At 39.0% G+C, this 17130-nt stretch overlaps 1 protein-coding gene and 1 long non-coding RNA gene across 2 annotated transcripts in view; both read right to left on the bottom strand.

The window, feature by feature from the left end:
• GATB (glutamyl-tRNA amidotransferase subunit B) overlaps window positions 1–17130 on the bottom strand; it is a 49875-nt gene that overhangs the window by 22558 nt on the left and 10187 nt on the right. Inside the window, exons 5-6 of the mRNA XM_063157975.1 lie at window positions 3464–3577; window positions 286–484 (exon numbers count right to left, since the gene is read on the bottom strand). Of these exons, the coding sequence (XP_063014045.1) occupies window positions 286–484; window positions 3464–3577 (313 nt within the window). The remainder of the gene's footprint in view (window positions 1–285; window positions 485–3463; window positions 3578–17130) is intronic.
• On the bottom strand, window positions 3591–17128 carry LOC134418280 (uncharacterized). The gene is made up of 4 exons (XR_010027752.1): window positions 14845–17128; window positions 13068–14259; window positions 10583–10620; window positions 3591–8445 (listed from the first exon to the last, which is right to left on the bottom strand). It is a non-coding gene; the product is annotated as an uncharacterized LOC134418280 (long non-coding RNA).

The raw sequence follows: 17130 nt of genomic DNA, 5'->3' as shown, positions 1-17130 counted from the left end.
GAGTGGCTCTATGTGACTGACACAATTTTGAGCAAACTGGAGCTAAGAGATTTCTAACTTGCTACTGTCAATTGCCATCAACCAACAGCAAATGGGAAAGGTTTACTGGCCATTAAAAAATCAGGCATTCATCTGTTTCCAGTGTAACAGTCATTTTCATGAATTATTTTTTCAAGGAGAGAGCCACAAAGCTGTTTTTATTTTTTGCCTGTTTCCTGTCATCTATTTACCTTTAAAGACTCAACCCAAAAGGAGGAGAAAAACAGGAAAATAATCCAAGCCTACCAGCCCTATTCAAGTCCACAAGGGTTTGGCTTCTTGTATCATCATGGAGACTTTTTCCACTGTCTTGCTCCAACTGAATTTGTTTAATCCTCACAGTTTTGGTCACCATCTGGCTCATCTTGTTGTCTATGCAGAGACTGTATGACAAACTTCCATTCACTGCAATAGGAACTCTTTGCTGAGTGATTTGATAGCCAGCCTGTCAACAAAATTAGTTTTATACACAACTGAAACATTCACTTTTCAGAAAGCAGACCAAGTGCAAATATAATTGACTAAGAACAAAACTGAAAATGCAACATCTTTCAGAGTGACCTATATAAGAGAGAATAAATGCACATGTAAATTCAAAAGTAACTTTGCTTAAATGGAAAGGAAGCAAGCTAGAAGATGAGTCTAGAATTCAACATAACGGTAAGAAGCTGGAAGGCTGGAAAAAATATGAGGACTCCTCAATAACAGACAAATATACAGCACCATACTAATGCTGAAATAATCAATAATCAACTGCACAATCTCTTGCCAAGGATGACAAACTTCTCTGATGCTGCCCTGGGGCAGGAAATGGACTGGAGGAGATTGTTCCATGCCTGTGGTCCCACAATCATGTTACATGTTGTTTGAAGCCAGTTACTGTACTTCCATCCCCAAGCTGGGGCCATCACTCATCCTCCCAACAGGCTGCCTACCCCCTTTGTCTGTTCCAAACTGAGAAAGCTCTACTTCATTAATGTAGCAATTTAAAAATAAGACAATGCAACCCCACACAGGACACACAGCTGATAAATGCCACCTCATGCTTGGGACGCCACTCAAAGGGGGAACTGCTGGCCAAAACAGTGGCTGCCAGTGACAAGGTATTGGAATAACTGCAATGATGTAAAAATAGGGAAGTGAGTCAATGACAGCTCAGATGGGGTCCCCTTTGCTTCCTCCTTCCTTACCTGCCTATGGCACTAGTGGTGAAAATGAAAAAAACAGTCTGCCAGACACAAATTATTTGGGAAGAGTATTTGCATATTTTGCAGGGATGACGAGCTCACTCCAAAATCTAGAGATGGTGAATTCCAGGGCACTGGAATGGAGAACACTGGTCTGGCCTTGTCAACCTTCCAATTTATATATGCAGTGAAGTGCATGACCTACTAGAAATAATCACTGTAAGAAAAAGAAATAATTGACTCTCTGCAGCCTATGGTAATCACAGGCTTTTCTTATCTCCTAGAAGTTCTCATTAAAATAGTTTTTTTACAACCTGAAATATTGAGTGACAATAAATAATATGAATCCCATTTCCCATCCAAAGCCTGTTTTCAGGAGTAACAATAATCCCATTGTCAAATGACCCTAAGAGCTGGATTTATCTGTTCTATTCAGCTCATTAGCCTAAAATGTGCATCTTATTACAGGGTTCTTGACTAGACTGTTCACTATGAAATGTAGGTCAGGCAGTTTATTGTCAGTGCTTAAACTGCAGAAGTCAGTCAGTTAAAAGCCAGAATTACATGTTTCCAACTAATAAAACATGTCAGCATGTCCCTGACCAAATCTCCATGCTTATGTAACCAGAGGATCCTGTAATTCATGTCTGCAGAGTCCTACAGTTTCTTCCACCTCAACTGTTCTCTTGGACACATGGACATGCATTCTTTCCCAGGACAGCATTCATCCATAAATCTGCTATCAGCAGACACCACAAGAATATGAGAGTAATCTCAGTTTAACAGAGTAAGCACTAAAAGTAAATTGCAAACAATTTGTCTGTGATTTTTTGATGTTCCTTCATGATGTGTAAAGGAATTTCAAAAGTCATATTTATTTCCTGCTATTTCACCTTTTTCCCCTTCAGGTCTTGAAGTGGGCTTTCAGATAGTTCTACATGTTTAAAAAAAGTACTGGCAATTCAAACTGCTAAGTTTGCTTTTCACATTCCCAGCAGGTCACTGCACAGCTCCCAATAAAAGGGCCTCTTAATGGCTTACAAATATTTGCAAAGTTATCCCCAGAAACCAAATCAAAATTATAGCAACTTCACAGAAGAGCCACAAGTTCACAACCTAGAAAAAAATAAAACAGAAATCCGTTCTGAGATCCAGGTCTCCAGTGGACAACTATAATATAATTCTCTTTCTAAGGTAGGAAGCAATTGTATTTGAAAATGTTTTGTGCAACTTCAAAATATTTTCAATACTTGAACAAGGGTGGGAAAGCAAGTAATTTGGTTAATACAGCACCTCTACAGATTTGTCTGGGATCTGAGAGGTCTTCCACTCTGCTTCTCTGGATGTCTGAGACTCCTCATCTAAAGAGAGGATAAGCTTACATGCCTGATCTTTCCCAAATAAAATAAACACACATATTTTTATTTTCATGTCATCAGATCTTCACCCCAAAACCAAAGAAACTAAAAATAGCTTCCTCCCTTCGACAGATTAATGTTAAACTTAACATTCAGTACCAATAAGCTCACACAAAAATAAGTTAAAGATTAGAAAGGTTTGATATCATTAGAGAGAAAAAAAGGCTCAAACACTGATGCATACTGTTGCAAGGACAGAAGTCAGGTTCTTAAACTATTTCAGTATTTCCACATCAAATGCAGCAAAATACATCTGACTTCCAGTGGCACCTTGTACACATATGGAATCTACCAACAAACCACACTGCAAAGACTCTATTCCTCAGTTGTTTTGTTTTTTTCATTTATTGGAACCATGACTGAGAAAGTTTTGAAGGGAAATTAAATATTTTTAGGTCCCTAAGCACACACAAAAAAGACCCTACTGTGTTTATTCCACTGGAGCCTGTGTTATTTATACATTCACTTTAAATGAAGGACTTTTATCAGATTGCTTTTACCCTACAGACAATTAGCACAAAACACCAGGAACGGACAACTTAAGGGACAAAGCAGCTCCAGCTCCCAATCCAATTACATTAGGCTACTGGAATTGTGCAGCTAAGCAAGGAGTCAGCAATCAGAGCAATCATATTCAATCAGTGAGCACAAGGGTACAGCTGCCTGTTCCATCAGGGCACAGTGCAGCATCCTGCTGGGGTGAGCAGAGCACTGAGTGAAAACAGAAGCAGCATCTCTGCACTCCTCCCCTACAGCCATCCATACTGCAGACTTGTCCTTCCCAGAGCCCAGGAGGGACCAGCCACACTGCATACTTACAGGCAGATCTGCATAGAAGTAGTGTTTTCTGTCAAACAAGGACTTCTTGTTTATGCTGCAGTTGAGAGCCAGGCCTGTCATCACTGCTGCTTCTACACATCTCCTGTTGAGAACCTAAGGAAACATGACACATGGTTTTGCTCACATACTCAGTATGTTACAAATGTGTCTCCCACACACTGCCGTATAAGGAGCATATATTCAATTTCACTTGCCTTCAGTCATCATTAGATCTCTTTCTTTGTGTGGGTAGCTCTTATTCATCATTAAAGCTGCGGCAGCTATAAATCTGCAAGGCCTTACCATGAAAATACAAGCCATTCAGTCACTTTGTCATACCACATATGGAGGTGTGCACTGCTCTGGCTCGCTACTTTTGCAAACACTCAGTGCTTTTGAATCTTTTGAGGATACAGGAGACAAATCACAGCCCACAATAACTGACTTGTAACCAGCTGTCAGCTCACACTGGGAATTTGAAACACAGGATTTGCATTAGGGGCTGCAGTGCTGTTACAGTAGAACACTTCAGAACACCTGTAACCACAGAACCACAGTGAATTTATGAGTATCACATACCATAGATGTTAATGCTTTGCTTAAGCAGGATGAAATGATGCACACTTACTTTGCTAAAACAGAACCCAAAAGACAACAATTGATCCCATGGCTACAAGTATACATGTTTCCAGCACCTAAGAAACCTATGTGATTAAGGTTTTGCAGAATTCCAACAAGGTCTTCACAAAGAAATAAAGGAGTTAAATGCAGTTTTTCACCATGGACTCATCGTTCTCAGCACTACACCCTTCCATCTCCTCAGCAGGGTCAGGATCCAGAGGATTTCACTCCAAAAACTACTGACAAATGATGTTTTTTTTCAGATGTGCCCTTATTAATTTAACAGATCGTTTAACTAACATTAAATGGATGGAACTGAAAAGGAAAAAAGACTGAATTTGTCTTACTACAATTCTGACATGCTCACACTTACAGCATTTTGAAACAGGAACAGAACTTTATCCATCTTGTTCTGCACTGTACAGCTGCCAAGAAGTCTATTTCCAGCAGGACCATTAAAGGAGCACATTATGTAAAAGAATGTACATGACTTCATCTGCATTGACCAGAACATAAAAGGCTTAAATAATGTTTTCTTCCATGTTTCTGACAGTATTTACTTTTTTTATTCTGCAGCCTGATTTCTGAAAACATATTAAGCAGCTGTACATTTCCCATCATCCCACATCTTCAGTCAGAAAATGAATCTCTATATTTTATTTATTTAGTTTTTAAAAATCAAAATAGTAAGAGAGGATATAGGCAACTCTTCATGTAACAAAAACTTTAAAATTGCTTATACAGAAAAGAAATTAAATATTTAAGACATTTAACAAGGGAACTTTCAGATCTTTAGTGTAGCTATATATGGCTAACTAGAACACATCATCTGTTCAGGCATATTTTACTTATTAAAAAATTTAAGAGATACATAAAGCAAATTCCAGACAAGAAAAAAGGAAGAACAATCTCCCTTTGAAATATCAATCCACAGCAAAATGCATGCAATTAGTCCTGAATCTAATCTAAAGAAAATTGATAACTACAAAATATGAATTTATTTTAGCAGCATAACTGCAGTTCATTATATAGTAGATGCTCCTGTTTTCAATAATTAATACTTCTAGACAGTATAGATGCTTTTTTTTACTGTTTAAGGAATGCTGTAACAGTTGTAGTCAAACTGTTCAATGTTTAAAATATCTTCGTATTTCTAAATATACAGGCAAATTTCCTCTCACTAAAACCTTATGGCACAATCCTGTTCAGCTTTACAAATTAGTGAGGACTTTTGCCAGTCAGTCCTGTAATAAAACTGGCCACCAGAAACCCATTAAGCCTCCATAAGGACTGGCAGACTCAAAACACCACAGCTCCAAAGCAGTGAGCCAGTATCTTGCTACAATTCCTGACAGTGCAGGGGTTGTGACTGACTGCAATCAGTGAACAAGACAAAACCCAACTCCCAAGTCACAACCACTGAAAGCTTCATAGCACTTCACTGCTCTTCACTTTTTACTTCAAACAGGAGAGTGTGTATCTTACTCATTGCCCTAAGGGATAACTGTTTTGAGGTAAAAAAAATAATCCCCATATATACACTACTTAAACCAGAGAGATCTTTTGCTCTACTGCTGATGAAACATTTTGGTGGCTCTGGGGAAAAAGTGGCATAAAACCATGAAGTACTGATTATTTTTTATGTAGTATTACCAAGAATTCAGATGACTCTGATGTGTATGAGTCCCCAGTGTACTGGATCATGGTAGCCAAATCACTGTATATGCTCCATTACTCACTCAACTTGCCATGAACTTCCTTCACCCATCTCAGTGGTGAGAGAAGGCCTTGCAAAGCAGATCTTTCATGCTATGGCACATCAAGATGACTAACATGCCAATCTGCTCCCTCCGCCCTGTGTGCCTTTAAAAACACAACCCAAACCCAACCAGATGACCCTCCTCTTCTTCAAAAATCAAAACTTCTCTAATACTACTTCATATCTGAAGTGACTTTTACTACCCACTGCCATGACCACAGCTGTAAACACAAAGCACTACTACCTTTCCTTCAAACAAGCCTTGCTTTTCAAATAATCTGCAGTGATAAACATCAATTCAGTACGTGAAACTTCCCATACTAATGACCTAAAGTAAGCCCTCCAGCTTGTTTATGCAGTAAGCTGTTATTAAGTTGACAGCTTTGACTAGCACCAAAGATTTAAATTACTGGCTTGAACTGACAAGCTGCCTGTCTGCTGTGTTAGCAAACTGCTGGCCTTGAAAGCAAGCTGTGTAGTTCCTGCAGTAGCTATGGACAAAACACAATAGTCTATAAAGACTTCTTCAATATATTCTTCTACATGGGAAGCATCCCTCCTAGTATTTGAAAAAAATCCTACAGAGCTATTACAAAAGGAAATGTAAATTGTTTGTATTGGAAACTCGTGAAAAACCTAAACAATGGCGTCACAACACCAGCACCACTTCCCCTGTAGCTCTGGTCTCCTGCTACAGCACCATGGTAACTGAGCACTAAAGGAATGAAAGAACAGTCCAACCAAGATCTCTTTCTGCTACTTGTCTATTCTTTACACTAGACCACAAGTGGAAAGACTCCTTTTAAGAATTTATCTTTATTTGCAAGTTCAGTTTGGTCAAGACCTTGGTTTTAAATACAATATTCAATAGCTATTCAAAACTATACACAATACCTTTGATGGCACAAATTCCCACCAAAAGCAATTTTCTAACAGCTTTTTCTTTAACATCAGGTTTAGTCCTTATATTAATATATTAAAGAAAGTTGGCACCCTTTTACATAAAGATATATATTTCTATATTTAGTAAATTACCATGTTTAGATTTTAATGAGGGTAGGTATGCAGCTTCTTGTTTTGCTAATGAGTATTGTATAGGATAATTGGGGAAAAAAGAAGAAATATCTAAAAAACTCTCCTGGAAAAAGTTTATTTTTGCTACCTCTTACAAAAAGCCAATCATGTCTGCAATAACATTTGCACCCAGGAATTCTGTCTTACAGAAGAAAAGATTCCTTGTACTAAAAACAATAAAATCAAAATAATTCCCCAGAAATTTGTGAAGTTTTTGATTCTAGGTCACACATTTTAATAAAGTAGATTTAATATTCACTAGCTATCTTAAGACCTTCAGTCCTCCTTACAATCATGAAAAAATCAGCATTAACCAGATTAACTACAGGACTGTTGATCTAAGAAATATTTAATTTTAGCTCCTTTTCATTCAAAATAATATCTGAAAGAAGGAAGTAGTACAATGTACTCAGCCAGCTCTCTGTAGACCAGACACTAATCTTTAGAAACCTCAACAGATATATCTAATCACATTTTCAAGTACTCCTATTTCATCTCACTCTGATTTTTATTTGCTTCTACTAATGGATATACCCAGTCTTACTATTCTAGCTGTGTTAAAAGTACCAAATTGCTGCAATATATGGTTCTTTGAAGTGCAATCATGAGTTAAACTTCAAAATAGAATACCCTAGTATGTACTTAGTCCCAGTGTAATTGAGGCTGTTCAGTCTGACACTGTAGATGAGTACTTACTGCTTTGCAGCATTCTGCCTTGGTATCCTCCCACACACAGAGCAGGGACCAACTGGAGCTATGCATGTACAGAATGGAGATACAATAATTCAAGAGCTTACCATTTCCCAAATTTATTTCAATGGGTTACAATTAGACTCCATCCCTTGAAGGATGCAGTAAAATTTAAAAAACAAGCCAACTTAAGCCCTGTAATTTCTTAGGCGTTCAAAGAACACACAAACCAAAACCTGAGGTCTCAAATTTCAGGGAAAATTTTAAAAACTTCAGTTTAGTGTCCTCTGCACTTACTCCAGCATCTACTTCACAGCATGTTTGCTGCCCCAGTATGAGCATTATGTTCTTATCTCTAAGGAAAGGAGCAAGACAGAAGGGGAAGAAGCACCAGACATTTTAAATTGAGATCTTAGCATTATCAAAAGAGATTCCAGCTAAAGAGAACAAAATGGCAACTCAGAAGCTGCAACAGCAAAGGCTATGAGGGGCATTAAACATACCTAATGCACTTTGCAAAATTACCTTTCCACAGTCTGGCACCAAATCCATACATTGCTAGACAAAACATATTATTGCTAACCTTGTCTAGTGGCAAAGCTGGTTTGTGGTGATGCAGCATACAATGATTCCAGTCATATATAAAAAACTAGGCAGTTCTGCCATCAACAAGCAGCCAGCTTCCAAACATACTGCTTCAGGTGTACTCAGCAGAGTAAGAGAGCACACTTGCTCAAAGCTGAAGAGCTTTTCTCACAAGGCTTAGGATGGAGAAAGCATCTTCCAGTGTCAGTGATGACCAGAAAAATTCAGCAGCAGTAGGGAGAAATGCTGACCCCTGGGAGCAAGAAACATGGAATGTTACACCAGGTACAAAGACATTTCAATAATGACAGAATTGAAGGTTTCTCAGCCCAACAGGAGTTGCTAGAAGAAACACAGAAGGAAAAATCCATTCAGACCACTGTGCAGGCAAAGTGTTCAGTGGTCTCAATAGAATAAATTCGTTTTCTGGGAAATAACCAATCCAGATCATATCTTTGATCCCATCAGCAGCATCTAAAAGCAAATAAAATTCTACCATGCAAGATCAGTTCCAAGCAGGACAACCCACAGAGAAGACAGGACAATGCAATGGTGATACAGTGGCTCATGAAACTCATAACCACAAGCTGTGCTTATGTGGTGTTCCCATAAAGAAGTCCAGGACCTCTCTAACATCCATGCTCTCCTTGTTGACATTAGTCTTCTGCATCTGCCACATGGCATTTTTTGACCTGTCATAAGGATGCTCCCTCTCTAATGCCAGCTGGAATTTAAGTCACTGCTAATACTATGTGATTCAGGGCACATTTCATGCAGGAAGATCCAGTGATAACATCTCACTGCTGCTGGAGGTAGGAGACACTGCCCAGTGCGATGGCTAAAACTTAAATTACAGGCTACGATCAAATCCAAAGGCAACAAGATGTTTAAGGAGAACCATCTCAGACCCTTCTTCCTACACTGAGTTCCCCCGAAAAAAAGGCTTTTGAATATGAATACCATCTGCCTTCTTCAACACAACATAGATTGTGTAGTTCCTGCAGTAGCTACGAACATAGATTGTTTAATTTCCTAAATGAAGACACTCAGAGCATTTAGGACAAAATAGTCTGTAAACCAACTCCTACCCTGTTTTTCCTTGCAGATGTTCCTTTGCTCGTAGGCTTGGTGAGAGCCAGCTCTGTGGTTTTCTGAGTTGTAACAAATTCAGACCTTTGATCCCCATTTACTGTCATTTTCTATTATTTCAAAGTCTTGGCTATCTGCCCTGTGCTCCTTGCAATTTTTGTGTTTCTGAGAGCCCACACCAAACACACACTAAACTCTCAGCCCTTTGCCCCGACTCCCTCATTCCTTTTTTCCCCAACAGTTATCTCCCAAAACATGCTTATTTGTTCTCAGCCATCTTTCCCTGCAGGCTGTCCCAGATCCCTTAAGTGAGCACAATATACAAATTAGGAGTAAACCAGAAGTGGTCTTTTACACATAGATAAAAGACTGTACTAATTGGGGAAAACAATAGGTGACATAATGCAACAAATCTTGCAAAGAACTATTAAGAAATTATTTGAGAGAAATTGTAAGAGAGCAAACAGAAATTATCTGCTTTTAACAAACTTGTTCAGCAATAGCAGAACCAACAGACTAATTTCCTTTAAATAATATCCCTAGTTTGTTTTACTTAAGCAGTGACCCCAAAACTCTCTCTCCCATGACTCCCCCATCTTCTCCTTATTTCATCAAACATCCCAAAATGAGTATAAAGTGTCACAAGTATCTGAAGAGCAGCAGCCCAAAAAAAGCTGAGATAAGTGGGGAGACTAAATCAATAATTTCTTCATATCCTTGCTAATATAGTCATAACAACCCTCTATAAGGGTTTTTGGAGTAAAAACCCTCTAAAATTTTTTGGAGTAAAATCTGGCTGAACTTGGCAGTAAAACAAGCATTTCTTGAAAAATAGAAAACAATATCCTTCTGGCAAAATCTGCATATGTAACTAATAGAAATCACTTGCAGAAGTTTACATAATCCTCTCAAAATCAAATACAGTTATATTTAAGGTGGCAAGGTGACAGATAATCAGAGAGAACACAAAGAAATTAATTTTACCCCAGGAATTGATTACAGCCTAATTGCGCCAAGATAAGTTTCCAACAAAATAGAAAAACCTGACAGTTATGCAACATTACTCACCAGACAGCTAACCCTAAGATAACAAAGACCCAGTCTACAATTATCTGTCATTACTGTCAGACAATGCTTCCCTAAACACATTTTAATGAAAAACTCTTCAACGAGACAATTGTTAAGAACAAGAATGAAGTAGCAAGAGGTCAGTTTGCAAAGTTAAAATGCTAAGAAATTGGTAGAACCATGAAATTTTCGCTTAAGAGAGCACTGCCAACATACACATATATACAACATACCACCTTGGATCTCCTCCTGGAACCAGACTGTCTACATACTGTGAGGAAACAAAATCAAATCAAAAAATTAAGGATGCCAGAACACCTATAGTGACTGATAACAGAGGTAATAGAAATTTGCAACAACAAATCCCCTCTCAGGTCCAATTTAAAGAAATTCCCACCCACTGAGAAAAGCTACTGCAAAAAGCTTATGTGCATCTCAGCAGCAATTTCCAAATGAATTCAGAAAGGGGCACACTGATACATCGTGCAGTTGTGCTGTTCAGAAGAGTCCAAGATGGCAGAATAACTGCAGTAATAGGACTGTGTGAAAGAAAGGAAACAAGATACTGCCAACTCCTGCTCCTCCACTCAGAAGTAGAAAAAAACTCATGTAAAACAAAAGGTAAAGAGATTAAAAAGAAAATACAGAAAAGGAGGTAAGAGAAAATACACAGGCAACATCATTGATGCACTGAAGGATCTACTGAAATAGGGGATAACAAGATGTTGTATCAACTCGGTGCTATTCTAACAGGCAAGTTTGCATCAGCCACAGGGACCTGTTAAGGATGAACAGTAAAGCCAACAAGAACAAACAGAGAGTTCAACACTTACTGAGGTGCTAAGGAGACAGCCCAACCTGAATTGTTAGCTTTGACAAAAAGATTAAAACACCCAGAATGAGGGTTAGAAATCATCACAAATATATGAGACACAGCAAAAAGTGAGAGAAAATGTTACAAGAGACATCTTCAAAGCTTGAGAGAGGAACAACAAATGTCACAAAATACTTCAATACACAAGAGCACAGAGTCTCCAGGAAAAAATACCCCAAGTATGATATAAAGTTGAGCTCAGCAGCTGCAGTAATGGAGGAAACACAACATTTCTCAGACCCCAGTGAAGGAGTTTGGTACCAGAGGTAACCCAGAGGCTGTGAATGATCCTATGGAGCACCAAGAAACAGAATGAGAACCAACCTGCACCATAACCCAGTCCTGAGTCACCTGAAGTCAGCATCTAATCATCTTTGAAAGGCTTCTTCTGACCAGTACAACAGCTTTGGACTGATTAATGGTTTGAAATTTGGTAGGCAGGCTTTAATTCAGCATGAACTTGGACATTTAAGGGTCTATGAACCACAAAAGCATCCTCAGAGAGCAATGGTTTAAAAGCCTAATTCACTCCTATAGTACTTTTTCTAAATTATTTGGTATTTTCTTTATAGAAGCTTTCTGGACTGCAAGCCCAGCAAGCTGGGACTGTGTGAGCAAGAGACTCCCAAGCACTGACCATACAATGCATGTTAAAAACCCAAATATTATCAGGAAAGAAAGGACTGCAACAGAAAGGTACCATCAAATTCTATTAAAGTCCTCTTTTTTCTCCTAAGTACAATTACTACAGTTTTAGTGAAATAAGTAATGAAGAGTTTAAATGGACCTAGACATAGGTAAATGGCTTAAAACAAGCATGAACTCACTTTTTCCATCAGGCATTGCCACTAATTTATTTTTAGAGGAGAGCTCATGGATACAAAAACCTAGCCATCATATAGTTTCAAAGAAAAGAAGATGTATGTAATGAAAGCTAAAAAAACAATCATACAAAGATCAGAAGATTGTTAATTCCCCATGAAAAGTGCACACAATTAACACTGTAGTTATCAAAAGTCAAGCTAAGAAGCAGGCTTTTTTTCAAAACAAAGTAGTACAAGAAGGGAGTAAATTCACATTGCATGCCAGCAGGAATGTCAAAACAAAACTGAAATCACAAGTTGGTAAAGCAGCTGTTGCAATCATCAGATTTAACAGGCACAGGATACAAAAAAAAACCTAGTTTCAAGCTGTAAAGCATAAACTCTGGTCTCAAATGCTGTTTCTGTTCCAGTATGACTAGCTGAGAGACAGATCCACCAAAATCTCACACAAACCTCTCAGAGCCTTTGAAAGCAAATGCATCAGATAAATCCTGTATACTCTGATGAATTCTAGATGTTATTTAAGTCTGGTAAACCCAAAACATCTGGGAAAACACTGGGTACCTGCCACTGCCAAGAACAGATGGAAGCACCCTCTGTAATGCCAGACTGGGTATTAGCCCTGCCACATGCCTGGGCAGCCCCTGAGCAGCCCAGCACTGCTGGATCCAGGTGCTCCCAGGGGCTCTGCAGCGCCGCGCTGGAGCTGCCGCCTGCGGGAGAGCCCGGGCTCGGCGCTGAGGGTGCCAGAGGGAACAAGGGCTGAGTGCTGCTCTAGCACTGCTCTCTTCCTTGAGAAGGAGTGATCTGCTTGCCCCAAGTGTTTCTGAAAAGTCTCTTGTAAAAATAAAAAGATAAAACAGATGCTGTTCACACTAAGAGGAGAATGAAATTCAAATGCATGAGAAGATATTAAAAAAAAAATCAAAATATTTAGGACTGTAGGGCTAATATTAATTCAAATCTTATTAATTTAAACTTTGGATATGTAAATCCTAGATTATTTCCTTATATACTTACCTACAAAGGATTGCCTACAATAGGATCATGGTTTCACTTCAGTCATGCCAGAGACAAACCGAAAATGTGTGACAAAGACTAAGCACTGACAAAAAGGTTTCAGCCTTTAGCTGCTAGATCTACTATCTGATTTCTGTGGCTGAGCTATAATTAACTTTTAGTCAGACACCTCCATCACAAAAATAGATAATCATGGATTCTTTTTCTGTGAGCCCAGTTTTAGCTTTAAAAACCTTTCTAAAACCTCTCAGAATTTTCAGATCCTAAACCAGATTGGGAGGGCAACCACCTTTATGGATCCTCAGAAGAAATTTATCCAGTTTGCAGGTGTAATGCACTATCTGCTACCATGTATAGAATGGGTCTTCTAAAGATACCAAGCCAAGAGCATTGCCATGTCCATTCCCAAGGTAAAAAACCCAGGCTTTGGCAAATTTCATGAAATGAAATGAAATGAAATGAAATGTATGGCGACAAATGTAGTCCCAAACTGTCAGTGGACAAGGAATTGGCTGTGTGGTGGCACTAAAAGAGCTGTGGTCAGCTGTTCAATGTCCAAGTGGAGACCAGTGACAAGTGGTGTTATGTGGTCTCAGTGGGACCAGAGCTGTTCAATGTCAGTGACAGGGACTGGGGGATCAGGTCATTCTCAGCAAGTTCACAGATGACAACAAGCTGTGTGGTGTGGCCAACAAGCTGCAGGGCAGGGGTGCCATCCAGAGAGATCTGTGCAAACCTCATGAAGTTCAACACAGTCAAGTGCAAAATCCTGCATCTGGATCGGGCAATCCGAAGCACCAAGACAGGCTGGGCAGAGAATGGACTGAGAGCAGCCCCAGGGACTTTCCCAGGTTGAGGAAATGCTCAGCATGAGCCAGCAAAGCACACCTGTAGTCCAGAAAGCAAACCATGCCCTGGGCTGCATCCAAAGCAGTGTGGGCAGCAGGGCAAGGAGAGGATTCTGCCCCTCTACTCACTGTTGTGAGTCCCCACCTGGAGTGCCGCATCCTGCTCTGGGATCCCCAACAGAAGAGGTACATGCACCTACTGGAGAGGATCTGAGGAGGGCCATGAAGATGACCAGAGGGCTGGAACACCCTTCCTATGATGACAGGCTGAGAGAGTTGGGGCTGTTCAGCATTGAGAAAACTCCAGAGAGACCTTACAGCACTTTCAAGTACCTAAAAAGGGCCTACAAGAGAGCCAGAAGGACATTTTACAAAGGCTTGTGATCACAGGACATGGTTTTAAATTGACACAGGGCAGGTTTAGGTTAGATGTTACAAAGAAATTCCTTACTGTGGTGTTGAGGCACAGGTACAGGCTGCCCAGAGAAGCTGTGGCTGCCCCATCCCTGGAAGTATTCAAGGCCAGGCTGGATGGAGCTCTGAGCAGCCTGGTCTAATGGAAGGGGTCCCTGCCCATGGCAGGGGGCTGGAACCAGGTGACCTGTAAGGTCCCTGGCACTCAAACCCATGATTCTATGATTCTGTAATCATTTTTTTCTGTCTCATGCCAAATAGGAGGGCACCTCCATAGCTCCTCATGCCTGTAGCTGTCTCTCAGAGGCACTTTATGAGAACAACACAGTGAAATGGCCATGCCACTTCCACTGTGATGACCCTCCCAAGGCCTAGCTGCAGCAGAAGGATAAAATAAGCTGTATTAACCTTACAGGAAGCAAATATAAAAAGGAAAGCAGAAGGAGGACTAAACACATTCTTGTAGTTTCACATCTCCTGTGTAGAGCACAGCAAAAGCTCATACCAACACTTACTGTGACCCAGAAATGCACAGCAACCTGGAAAGCTCCCTTCAGCACCATCACTTCTGGTCCCACTGTGAAGAAGCAAATGCTAGGACAGCTCTCAGTCACAGCCATCTCATTGTCACACAGTAAATTTAAATCCTTGTGACACTGAAAACTGTCCCTATAGTTCTCAGGTTAAAACAACAGTCACTCCATTCTAGACTCAGGTCAACTACTGTATATAAAAACTTTGCTTTTTTTTTTAATTTTTCAACAAAATGCAGTCCAAATGAAAGGCCGAATATCTATGTTCTAAGTAGTCTTATTAGTCAATAACCTAACATTTATTAAATTGGCTTTTGTTGGTTTGTTTTTATTCTACAAATACTCTGAATTTTCAAAAATGACCTTCCATCTTTCAAAGTTTACCAAAATTCAATTCGGCTGCAGATACTATTGCCATGTACAAATTTACACAGAGAAAACAAGCCCATCTGATTCCAGAGCAAATGCTGGACTCAGCAGCAGCAGGTACAATGGGAAAATGGAGCTATGACTCCTGACTGGATTTTGCACCACATTCTAACGTGCAGGAACATGTATTTTGTAACATCCACTTTCAACTCTGTTTTCACCAGTACTACAGTAAGAAAAAATCTTTCTTCTCTTTGTATAGATAAAAGCAGCTAGTAGAACCTAACATAGCATCACTACTTTAAAATTAACCTAACCTCTCTGGATTTTTTCTTCTCAGGTGCAGCTATTTTCCATACCAAAGCCCACATGTACTGGGGTCTTCTTACAAAGGTCGTATCAAGCCTCATTTTAAAGCCTCATTAATAAAGAAAAAAGACACACACACATACACTGAACCCTTAATAAACAGCAACATAGAGAAAAATTAACCTCCTCATAAATATTAATTTTTGTTCACTCAAGAACAGCTTTTCTACTTGACTGAAGATAAGCATTAGACAATCTAAAAGAATTTCTGTGCATTAACAGAAGGTTAAATAAAAAGGTCCAAAACCAGAATCTTGAACTCTTTTGGATTTTCTGACTAACCTAGCCCTGCCCCCAATGAAAGGAACTAATTTTCTGTCTTTAAGTCTAGCTAGACTCTTCTAAAACCAAATTATTGCATAAGATTCCCATTATCTCCATATAGTCAGATCTGAAACTCAGCTCTGAATTGCCACTGCAACCAGAGGAAAGTCCCAATTTTATCAGTATCTAAACTTCACTTCCTTAATTTTCAATATCTTTGCAAATGCAGAAATAAAAATAAAATAATAACAACATAATTTCTCCTTTTAAGGATCGTGACATATATCAAGACCCTAGAAATCCAGCCACAAATTAGTTCTCAATTTTAGGTTATCTGAGGCTGTTTTATGGTGATGAAAAATTTCAACTAGATTTAAAAATACATTTCTATAACTGGAATTCAAATCTGCACTTTAATGAATATAGTCAGTGAAATGTTTCTACTTTATATAATTAGACCCCATCTTAGTCTCTGCAGAGCTGTTGTATGTGGCAATGCTAAGTCTATTAAATATTTATTTTCACTGTATTGTAAGAGCTTATGTTATAATTTTTTAACTTTTATTTTTAAATTAAACTTGTTAGATACTCAGAGAATTCCACAGCAGTACTGTCATAGCCATCACAGTTATAATTAAGCTGTGAATTCAAACACTTATTAAGTTTTCACTAATAAACCTTATTGCTATGTGCTAGCTAGTTATTCTGACCTATTAATCCCTAATGTCTCACATACATTACTTTTTTTTTTAATAATTACTTTGTTCTGGAAATAGGAATGGTGGACACTTTCCTAAATTGGAGACTTTCTACTCAGGAAGCAAAGAAACTCCTCAGTGAGGCATTCCAAATGGCAAATGACAGCTACATAAACAAACATATGGCAAAACAACATCAAATGGCCACTCAGAAATCTAAGATGTTCTTCTCTCACTGGGCTTTAGGCATCTCTCATATTTAAGGAATTTCCTGTGTGGCATACTAAGCAAACACACCCACTCTGGCCTCAAAGAAATACCACAACCCATTCACTATGCTGAAGAGACACTCCTGATTTTTCTCCTTTGAGGGGATATAAAGTGTCTGAGGCAATAACTATGGAGTGAGGGAATTGAAAAGAAACAATTCTAGGCATCTCATGTTATGAAACAAACAGAAATCAGAACAGTAAGGAAAAGAAGCCATATATATGACTTTAGTCAAATCCTGGAAAGAATAAAATACTAGAAGCAAACACAAAGTTGTCTGACATTAATCCTGACATAA

Source organism: Melospiza melodia, chromosome 5 (assembly GCF_035770615.1).
Source record: "Melospiza melodia melodia isolate bMelMel2 chromosome 5, bMelMel2.pri, whole genome shotgun sequence".
Classification (NCBI taxonomy): domain Eukaryota; kingdom Metazoa; phylum Chordata; class Aves; order Passeriformes; family Passerellidae; genus Melospiza; species Melospiza melodia.
Note: the sequence above shows the minus strand (reverse complement) of the source record. Positions and strands in the feature narration are given on the sequence as shown.